General features: G+C 38.0%; 1 protein-coding gene across 2 annotated transcripts; it reads left to right on the forward strand.

Moving 5' to 3' along the window:
• The first annotated feature begins 50 nt into the window (after positions 1-50).
• retreg2 (reticulophagy regulator family member 2) lies at positions 51-10,632 on the forward strand. Of its 2 annotated transcripts, none has more exons than XM_026204791.1 (9): positions 51-402; positions 1,199-1,302; positions 3,716-3,746; positions 3,870-3,999; positions 4,377-4,461; positions 5,392-5,529; positions 5,972-6,060; positions 6,443-6,578; positions 7,700-10,632. In XM_026204791.1, the coding sequence occupies exons 1-9, from the start codon at positions 182-184 to the stop codon at positions 8,452-8,454; spliced, it is 1,689 nt and encodes a 562-aa protein (XP_026060576.1). In that variant the 5' UTR covers positions 51-181; the 3' UTR covers positions 8,455-10,632. The 2 variants fall into 2 exon arrangements, with proteins under 2 accessions (XP_026060576.1, XP_026060577.1); XM_026204792.1 differs by having other exon boundaries at positions 7,703-10,632.
• Positions 10,633-11,284: the final 652 nt, after the last annotated feature.

The following is an 11,284-nucleotide window of genomic DNA, read 5'->3' on the forward strand; positions in this document are numbered from 1 at the left end:
GCGTGTGTTTGTGGCGCACCAGCAGATGTCACTCAAGGGCGCAGTAAACACCGAGCATGTGACACTGTGAGAGCCTGTAAGATCCGCGGAGTGTGGTTCTGTTTTTTCTAATAATCCATGACCAGCCTCTCCTGACCGAGCCTCGTCATCAACACACACAAACAACGCTGGACGAGTGAGAATGGCGAGCAGACGGGCCTCGGTGTCCTCGGCGGATCTGGAGGCCTGGTTCCCGGCGCCCGGCGGCGGGGAGGATGCGCCGGAGCTGCGGCGGCTGAGGGAGCGTCTGCGCGGCTGGATGTCGCAGTGTGAGCCCGCGGTGCTCTGCGCGCAGCGGCTGCTGGTGTGTGAGAGGCCGCTTCACAGCATCATCGCCGCGCTGGCGCTCAACACGCTCTTCTGGTGAGACCCGAGCGAATAAACATGTTCGTTCGGAAGCGACGGTGTTAATCCTGACACCTACATTACATTTGTTAGTTAGTTGGTTAGTAATCTTGTTAATCTGCTCGTTAGTAGCCTCCCGCGTCGCTCTTGCTGCAGTTTCGCTTCTCTCATCGAATAATTCTCAGGTATTACTAATATCTAGTATAAGTGGTAACGTTACTGATCTTTGGACGTGCTATGGTTTTCTATAAATACCATATGGCAGGTAACGTAACGTTATAGTTAGTATCAGATGGTACTTTGATATATACCATAGTACTACTCCATGATTTCAGAATGCACTGATATATTTAATTAGAAACTTGACATAAATACATTGTCAAACCCCCTTTTTTTGTAAGGGGTAAATACCATGGTGTATGATTATGATTGTGATATATATTTTTGGACATTTCCTGTGGTATTACCATGCAATTTTGTAAACAGATCTTGAATTACTGCATTGATATGTATAATTATTTCACCATGTTACTGTCTAAAATCAGTGTATTGTGGAACTGCAACCTTTTGTGTGTGTATATACTGTATATATGAACACCGTATACACAGTTTTATTTAAGAAGTCAGCAACTGTTACCTTTTACCATTAACTTAGTTTACAAATAATATCACAGTTACATTTTGGTTTGCACACAGGAACTGTGGTAATTCTCCATATGGGACTTATTACTGTCATATGAATGAGTCGTGGGTTGTTTTTGTAATCAGATTCGATGCAGATTGTGATGTTTGAACAGATGCATGTGTGTTTTAGGTTCCTGTCCTCCACGTCTTTGAGACCCTTGTTCCTCCTGAGCGTGTCTCTCATTGGACTGACTTTACTGGAGAGATGGAAAGACAAGCTGCCGCAGATCACTGGTAGTGCATTCACAAACTATGTACTGTGTTGTGCATTTTAATCATAGCAACACAGAAAGTTCATAGGTATACACCATAGGACTGGGCAATATAGCTGATGTACAGTACAGCTTTCATACCATACTGTGTGTTGCAGCATTTTGAGGATGCTTCATACATTACTCAAAATCTATTTGCTCTAAAATGTATTTTTCTAACTTTGGTATATTATTATTATTATTATTATTATTATTTTATTGTTATTATTATTCATATGCACTAGTAGTAACCAACTACAGGTGCTGGTCATATAATTAGAATATCATCAAAAAGTTTATTTCACTAATTCCATTCAAAAAGTGAAACTTGTATATTATATACATTCATTACACACAGACTGATATAGTTCAAATGTTTATTTCTTTTAATTGTGATGTTTATAACTGACAACTAAGGAAAATCCCAAATTCAGTATCTCTAAATTAGAATATTGTGAAAATGTTCAATATTGAAGACACATGGTGCCAAACTCTAATCAGCTGATTAACTCAAACACCTGCAAAGCCTTTAAATTATCTCTCAGTCTAGTTCTGTAGGCTACACAATCATCGGGAAGAGTGCTGACTTGACAGTTGTCCAAAAGACGACCATTGACACCTTGCACAAGGAGGGCAAGACACAAAAGGTCATTGCAAAAGAGAATGGCTGTTCACAGAGCTCTGTGTCCAAGCACATTGATAGAGAGGCGAAGGACTGGAAAAAAAGTGTACAAGCAATAAGGATAACCGCACCCTGGAGAGGATTTAGAAACAAAACCAACTCAAAAATGTGGGGGAGATTCAGAAAGAGTGGACTGCAGCTGGAGTCAGTGCTTCAAGAACCACTACGCACAGACATATACAAGACATGGGTTTCAGCTTCGCATTCCTTCTGTCCAGCCACTCTTGAACAACAGACAGCGTCAGAAGCGTATCGCTTCAAAAAGGACTGGACTGCTGCTGAGTGGTCCAAAGTTCTCTGATGAAAGTAAATTTTGCATTTCATGTGGAAATCAGGGTCCCAGAGTCTGGAGAAAGAGAGGAGAGGCTCACAATCTACGTTGCTTGAGGTCCAGTCTAAAGTAACCACAGTCAGTGATGGTTTGGGGTGCCAACATCTGCTGGTGTTGGTCCACTGTGTTTTCTGAGGTCCAAGGTCAACACAGCCATATACCAGGAAGTTTTAGAGCACTTCATGCTTCCTGCTGCTGACCAACTTTATGGAGATGCAAATTTCATTGTCCAACAGGACTTGGCACCTGCACACAGTGCCGAAGCCACCAGTACCTGGTTTAAGGACCATGGTGTCCCTGTTCTTAATTGGCCTGCAAACTCGCCCAACCTTCACCTCATAGAAAATCTATGGGATATTATGAAGAGGAAGATGCGATATGCCAGACCCAAGAATACAGAAGAGATGAAGTCCACTATCAGAACAACCTGGGCTCTCATAACACCTGAGCAGTGCCATGGACTGATCGACTCCATGCCACACCGCATTGCTGCAGTAATTCAGGCAAAAGAAGCCCCAACTAAGTATTGAGTGCTGTACATGCTCATACTTTTCATTTTCATACTTTTCAGTTGGCCAAGATTTCTAAAAATCCTTTCTTTTTATTGGTCTTAAGTTATATTCAAATTTTCTGAGATCCTGAATTTGGGATTTTCCTTAGTTGTCAGTTATAATCATCAAAATGAAAAGAAGTAAACATTTGAAATCTATCAGTCTGTGTGTAATGAATGAATATAATATAAAAGTTTAACTTTTTGAATGGAATTAGTGCAATAAATCAACTTTTTGATGATATTCTAATTATATGACCAGCACCTGTATATGCATCCAATTAAAAAAAATGAAATCTTATTTTATTTTTTATTTTTGAAATTACTTTTATTGAGCATAGGGACATTAAATGAATTAAAAGTGACAATAAAAATATGTATAATGCTAAAAAGTAGTTTTATTTCAAATATATGCTGTTCTTTTGAACTTTCTGTTCATCAGATAATCCACTGTATTTTTCCACACAAACATTAATTTCACAAATATTAATTTCATTTCATTACTGATAATAAGAAACCTGCAGAAAATTCAGCTTTGCATCACAGGAATAAATTACATTTTAAAATACAGTACAGATTGATTTAATGATACTAATATCATTAAAAGATAGTGTTTTTCTGAGGTGTTTTTCATTAAATAAATGTAGCTTTGGTGAAACATGTAAAACATGTCGGTTTTGTCACAACACAAGGAGGGATCGATTTATGATTGAGCTTAATGTTATCATCAAATTATGTATTTTTGATATTTGATGTAATATCTTGAAGATTGTAGCATTCAGGGGCCCATACATTCATAGTTTGTCTCACGGTTTGCTCTGTGTTCTCTCCAGTGTGGCCTCCTGAGGCGTCAGTCGTCCAGCGGTATGTGTCTTCAGTGATCCCGTCTCTTATGTGTTTGCACTGCTCACACTCACAGTTGTTTCCTGTGCTGTATCCTAAATTTGTTTCCTTTTTAAATGAGTTTAATTTGTTCTGACTGTGCAGAGAAGCGCTGACTGATCAGCCACGTCTGTTAAGCGTGGAGGAGCTCAGCCATCATCTCGCCGAGAGTTACCTCACCTTCAGCCTTTACATCCAAGAAATGCTTCAGTACAAACGCCAAAACCACGGCAAGGTGAGCAGAGAGAAACTTTCAGCTCAATATATTCAGAATGACTCAAAAATCATGTTTCATGTTTTTAACAGTAATATGAAGCAGCACATCTGTTTTCAGCATTATTAATAACAAGTGTTTCTTGAGCAGATGATCATATTAGAATGATTTCTGAAGGAGCATGTGACACTGAAGATTGGAGTAATGATGCTGAGAATTCAGCTTTTCAATCACTGGAAAAAAATTACATATTATTGAAATAATATTTCACAGTATTACTGTTTTAACTGTATTTTTTTATCAAATAAATGCAGCCTTAGTGAGCTTAAGAGACTGACCCCAAACAGTTTATGTCCAGAAAGTGTTTGCTGATCAATCGTTCTGTTTCTCCTCATCAGTTCTGCATCATGATGTGTTCAGGATGTTTCATCCTGGCCATGGTTGGACACTACATTCCCGGGATAATGATCTCCTACATCATATGTGAGCAAACGTCTTTGTTTATTTCCATATATTCTTTTCACACACACGCTCCTCTTTTGCAGCAGCTATTCCAATCACACAACACCGCTATTCACGTCCAACTCTGCCCTTACATAACACTCCAGCTGTATTTTACACCGCTGTGAATTAAAGAAGCAAAATAAAGAGCTGAATATATGACTCCAGAGAGGAAAAATGTATTCCCAGCATTTCTGTTTGGTTGGGTTAAAAATGCAGGCACATTTAAATACAGAAATATATGTAAACTAAATACTACAATTCAAACTGGTGTATAAAAAAATGTTTTTCTGTTGTTACTTTTCAATGAATTTAATTAAAAATGTAATATTTTACCATTTAAATTTTTTTTTTTCAAATTGAACGAAGAAAAAATGTTTGTTGTTAATGTTAAATGTAGTTATTTCATTTATTTAAAAATATATATATATTTAAATTGTTATTAATTTAGTGCTTTTTAAAGCTTATTATGCTCACAAAGGATTGATTTTGTTTTTATCAAGTATACAGTAATGACAGTAATACTGTGAAATATTGTTATAATTTAAATGAACTGTTTGCTTTATAAACATATTTCAAAATGTAATTTATTTCTGTGATCCGCAGCTGAATTTTCAGCATCATTTCTCCAGTCTTCAGTGTCACATGACCTTCAGAAATCATTCTAATATTCAGATTTGCTGCTCAAGAAACACTTCTGATTATTATAAGTGTTCAAAACTGTTGATACATTTTATTTTCCAGGATTCTTAAAAAAAAAAATGAAGTAACATTGTCACACTTTTGATCAATTAAATGCATCCTTGTTGGGGAAAAGTATAATGTCTTATAAAAAGTAACTCTTACTGAGCCCAGTCCTTTGAGTAGTACTGTATGCAGAGGTTAATAGTGTGTTTGTCTGTCCTGCTTCAGTGCTGAGTGTGCTGCTGTGGCCACTGGTGGTTTACCATGAGCTGATCCAGAAGATGTACACCGGACTGGAGCCCATACTGATGAAACTGGACTACAGCATGAAGGGAGAAACGCAGCACCGCAAACACGACAAGAGAAGTGAGAGCCTTGCTATTATTAACTCTCCTTCCTAGCTTGCTAACCTAATTCCAGTTTTTCAAAACCCCCAAATTAACACAATATTGTTGTTTTACATTAGTGGTAAATATAAAACTTTTATACCAATTATTCTGATTTGATAATAAATCTGATATGTCTGATATTTATTGCTACTATATTCATGCTTAAAGTGAAATCAGGTGTCAAGACAAAAAAAAGAAATAAAATACTGAAAACTGGCACAAGTTTACTGCTTGAACCTGAATAAATAATGCATAATATTATCCAACTAATAATAACAATAAAAACTTGTATATTGGTGCCAATATATTATGCGCTCTTTCTGCCGATATCACAGTTATAGACTCTCTGCAAACCAGGTTGTTAGTGTGTCACTTCCTGTTAGACTGCGCTCAGGAGAACTGTGTGTGTGTGTGTGCAGAGCTGAAGAAGGAGCAGGAAGAGGGTGATGAGCCGAGGGCAGAGACCGAGAGCGAGAGCGAGGAGGAGCTGTCATGTTTCGCCCCGACTGTGAGTGTCCTGATACAGGGGGGTTAGTGGGGTGTATCCCATCTTACAGGGGCTGTATTCTATAATTAAACATTTTTAAAGGGCCATTACTCCAGTCTTCAGTGTCACATGATCCTACAGAAATCATTCTGATATGCTTATTTGCTGCACTAGAGATCTCATCATCAATGATGAATGCAGTTGTGCAGCCTAATGTTTTTGATGCTTTTTAAAATCAGGATTTTTCGATGAATAGAATATTCCAAATAACGGCATTTATTAGAAAAATAAATATATTGAAACATTTAAAATGTCTTTACTTTGACTTTAGTACGTTCCTGAACAGTCTTGGTGAGCTGTAGTGTAATTCCAGTCAGTGATCGGTGTGTTCGGTGTTATTCAGGTGGATGTGAGGACTACGGCTCTGGCGATGGCCATCACAGACTCGGAGCTGTCCGACGAGGAGGCATCTATTCTGGAGAGTGGAGGATTCTCTGTGTCCAGAGCCACCACCCCACAGCTCACAGACGTCTCTGAAGGTACTCAGGGCTGTTTCATGTGCAACTAGATTTACAAAAAAAGATTGTAGTTTAGTAAATAACATAAATAACATTACACATTTTTTTTATAAAAGACACACACATATATATATATATATATATATATATATATATATATATATATATATATATATATATTTGAATTCATTTATCAGCAGTCTTAAAATTTGCTGCTTAAGAAACATTTCTGATTATTACTAATTTTGAAAGCAGTTGTGCTGCTTCATTTTTTTTTTTTATTTTAAAAATAAAAACCATGATACTTTTTTTGTTTTTGTTTTTGCATGATTCTGTGAAGAGAAAGTTTAGAACAACAACATTTATTTGAGTTCGAGATCTTTTGTAACTTTTAATCAATTTAATTTAACATTGCAGAATGAAAGCATTCTTTTCTTTCAAAAAGATATATTACTGACCCCTGAACAGGAGTGTAATTTAACATAATTTTAAAATGTTTTCTTTAACTGTCGAATTATACCTAAAAGTGGTATTTTTTTACTGAACACTAATAAAAAAAAATGTAAATGCAGATATATTAGAAACATTAAATGCCATGTTGTGTAAACACTCTTCAAGTCCAGACAGTATGCTAATACATTTTTTTTTTGTGTGTGTAATTTGTGCAATTCACATTCCTGTTTCATTTTTATTTATTTTTTTATTAATTTCAGATGTTAAAAACATTCTTGCACAAATTAATGTGCGAAATCATAAATAAAACCTTTTTGGTGAAATTTTTATTTGAGTAAATCATTTCTAAAGAACTCTTGCTAGGGCTGTCTTTAACACTTTAACAAATTCAACCAAGGATAGCTAATACTAATTATTTTAGACAAGTGTACATATAAATAATATAAAAATATAAATAAAAATAATTTCTGGTGTTATATGATACTTGAACCCAGGTCAATCATGTCAAAAACACTAAAGCAGGTGTTTTACCATCTATGCAACTGGAGCTGAAGTTTGACTGCAGTGTTGTACTGTGTTGACTAGTCCAATCACACGTTAGTGGGCGGAGTTAGTGTAGTTAGTGCCAACCAGGCGGGCTGTTTGTATTTCGTGTATGTAACCTTTACCTTCAACTTTGTTTTCCTCAGCAGACCTGGATCAGCAGAGCGTGCACAGTGAACCAGAGGAGGCGTTCTCTAGAGACCTAGCAGAGTTCCCGTCGGTGGACGAGCTGCCTTCTATTGAACCGGGTCTGTTCCACTTCCCGCTGGGCGTTCTCGGGTCTGAGCAGACGGGAGCGTCCCGATCCGAGCTCCAGGAGGAGATGCTGTCTCCGGCCAGCCGCCTCATCCAGCACTTAGCATCTCCGCTTCACTTTGTCAACACGCACTTTAATGGAAACGGACAAGCGACGGCGGCGAACCAAAGCATTGTGGGTACTGCAAAAGAGGGAGGGGGATCGGCCGCGGGGGTTTCGAGACCCGCTCGGTCCCTGGAAGCCCTCAGCGAGGAGATCGTGAGCACGGCCATCTCTACCGTAGTACAGAACACTCTCTCAGCCCTGTTGCGGTCTACCGAGGCCAGCGAGGGCTCGTCAATGGCTTCGTTTCTTCCTACCGAAATGCCTCCTTGCCCGATGGAATCGCCCCTCGAGTCGCCTTCCACCCAGGAAGCCAGCGCAGAAGAAGAGGACGCTGACGTCACCGAAGCAAGCACCGAAGAGCAACCGGATGTCACTCTCGTACCCGCCGAGGAAGAGGACTTTGAGCTTCTGGACCAAAGCGAACTTGAACAAATGGATGAGGGGTTGGGCCTTGGTGTCGCTGATGGACAGGACGTGGGCGGGGCTTCCACAGACACGCCCCCGAGCAGTCAGCAGCATGCAGACCAGCAGGATTCCTAGCTTCATGTCATCTAAACTGTTTATTTTATTTATAACCCTTGTAGATACCATATTACTGACATACGATTTGTGAGAAAAGGGAATGTTGCGGTCAGCTATGCCTTTATTTAATTGTTTTCGGGAGTGAGATCACTGTGATTGCTGGTGGGATATTGTTTCCTGAGCAGGTGAATGTCCAACGCAAATCCTTAAAGTGACGGTAATGAGTTTGTTTGGTTTTTTTGACAGATCCAAATGACCTTAAGCCTCAAATCCAGCCACTCTGATTTCAAAAGCAGTTTCAGATAGACTTAGTTTTAATCATTTTCTGTATCTATATTTTGACAAAGACCACATTGTCTGCGACACAAGAACCCTGGGGTTTATCAGTCCCACGCTGACCGTTATCATTAGGTTTAATGCCTCGGCTCATCAGAGTTTTATTTGTTTGTAGGGCTGGGAGGTTTTGTGGAAAGACAGGGTGAGCAGGTTATGACTGCAAATTTGTAATGAAAAGTTGGTTATGTTAAAGATTTCTTTTCATAATCATAGCTTAACTAATATATTCCAATAAAGGAGGGGTTTTATTCAAACTGGTTAGAGTTCAGAACCGTTTACTATTAAATGTGTCTCAAATAAATAATAAAGCCGCAAGATTTATATTCTGGGAGACGGAAGTCAAAAAAGTTTAGCGTGTTGCAATTGCAAATTAAATCGTTTTGAGAAATCGATATTGGATTGTGCCATTTACTGAATTTTGAGGACGTAATCTGTAAAGTACTTCTGTCGCACAAAGATGTTTGTGAATGCAGCGTAGCACACTTTAGCTTTCAGAAAAGTTCTCTATTGTTAGTGCTTGATGTTTCCCCTGTATTCAGCTCCTATACAGACTCGGTATATTAGAATTGGTCGCACTTTTGAAGTATTGTTTGTGTGCACATTTGCAGGACTCCTAGTTTTTTATAACCATGCCAAACATACGGTTGTTCAAGAGTTTGGGGTCAGCGCAAACAGGTTCAACATTAAAAATAATCATAAATGCTTCTTGAGCAGCAAATCCGCAAACTGGAATGAGTGATGATGCTGAAAATCCAGCTTTGCATCACAGGAATAAATTACATTAAAATAGAAGACATCAAATAACTTGATCAAATAAATACAGTCTGGGAGAGTATTATAAGGAACTTACCGACTCCAAACTCTTGAACAACCGTGTAAGTTTCATTGTACAAATCACATCAAGAGCTCACAGATTGCCTGAAATACCATTTACATGATAAACCGTTAGAAGTTTAGGTAGATTTCCTGCATGGGCTTGACTGAATTGTTTTCCCTTTTTTAATTGAAATGAACATTCATAAGAGGGGAATCCCAAGTGAGCGATCGAGCCTTATTTGTATGTATCTTTGTAAGATGTTCGTAATAATAAGTCATCAAGGTATTTCTAGAATTGACGACATGAAACTAACAAGAATCTGATCATTCATTTCTCTTCATGTCAGTGTCAGACCTCAGTGACTTCTTGTGTGACAATGAAAGAATAGAAGATTTTATGATCCAATATATATATATATATTTTTCAATTATTAATCTTACTAAAGGGAAATATCTTTTAAACTGGAAACGCGTGTGTAAAACAATGTATATATTTACCTAAGGCCTGTAACATGGGATGTTTTTCAGATCTGTCGACTGATTGGAAACAGATTGACATTCCTCTAAATTCAGAAGTTATTCTTGTACTGTGTCCTAATGTGAAGAAAAGAAATATTATAATTTTGTTTATCCCCACCCACTGTAAAATCTGATTGGTCTAAAATCCTGCGCCACATAGTTGCACATATGTTCTGCGTTGCTGTGATTGTATTTTTAGTTCAAATGTGGAAAAACAAACCGCTTGTCGCATCTCAGCTGTTTGGTTAGGAGTGTGTATCTGTGTTTTTGCTTTGTGTTTTGCTCCTTCTCCTGTAGATACCCACAAACTGACACATCCGATCCAGACCGCAGAGATTTGTGTTTTCAGATATTTACAAAGGTCATCTTTATGTAATAGTGATTGTGTTTTGCTCATGCTGTTACTGCTTTATGATCTATAAAAAAAGCACTTAGAGCATTTAACTCCAAAATATATTGTTGAATGTCGTTTTATTACTCTGACTTGCACCTCTGTGTATCTCTAATATACACCCATGAGCTGGTTTTCAACTTCAAGTGCTTTGTGTTGATTTAAATGGGGATTGTTTTCACTGAATTGAACTGATTTGTTATCTCCTGGTTTAAAGGAATAGTTCATCAGGCCATCCAAGATGTAGATGAGTTTGTTTCAGAACAAATCTGGCGGATTGGCATCAGCTGCTCACCAGTGGATGCTCTGCAGTGAATGGGTGCCGTCAGAATGAGAGTTCAAACAGCTGATAAAAACATCACAATAATTCACACATCTAATAAAGTCCATCAATTAACGCCTACTTAAGTGAAAAGCTGTGTTTGTAATAAATCCATCCATTTTTAACTTCAAACTACCAGCTAAACTATGGGCTGTCTATCAATATTGCTTCGTCTAGTGAATAAAATCATCTTGTCTGAATCAGGAGAGAAATATGCACTGATAAAGTCCAAAACCGTTTTGATGTAAAAGGATGGTCTTTTTTCAGTGGAGGAAGCGATATTATGGATTTTTTTGACAAAAAAAAAAAAAAAGTTTCAAGTTAGTGGATTTTTTTTTTTCTTGCAAACTTTTCACTTCACAAGATGTTAACTGATGGAGTGGTGTGGATTATTGTGATGTCTTTATCAGCTGTTTGGACTCTCATTCTGACGGCACCCATTCACCGCAGAGGATCTATTGGTG

This window comes from Carassius auratus, chromosome 26 (genome assembly GCF_003368295.1).
Source record: "Carassius auratus strain Wakin chromosome 26, ASM336829v1, whole genome shotgun sequence".
Lineage (NCBI taxonomy): Eukaryota > Metazoa > Chordata > Actinopteri > Cypriniformes > Cyprinidae > Carassius > Carassius auratus.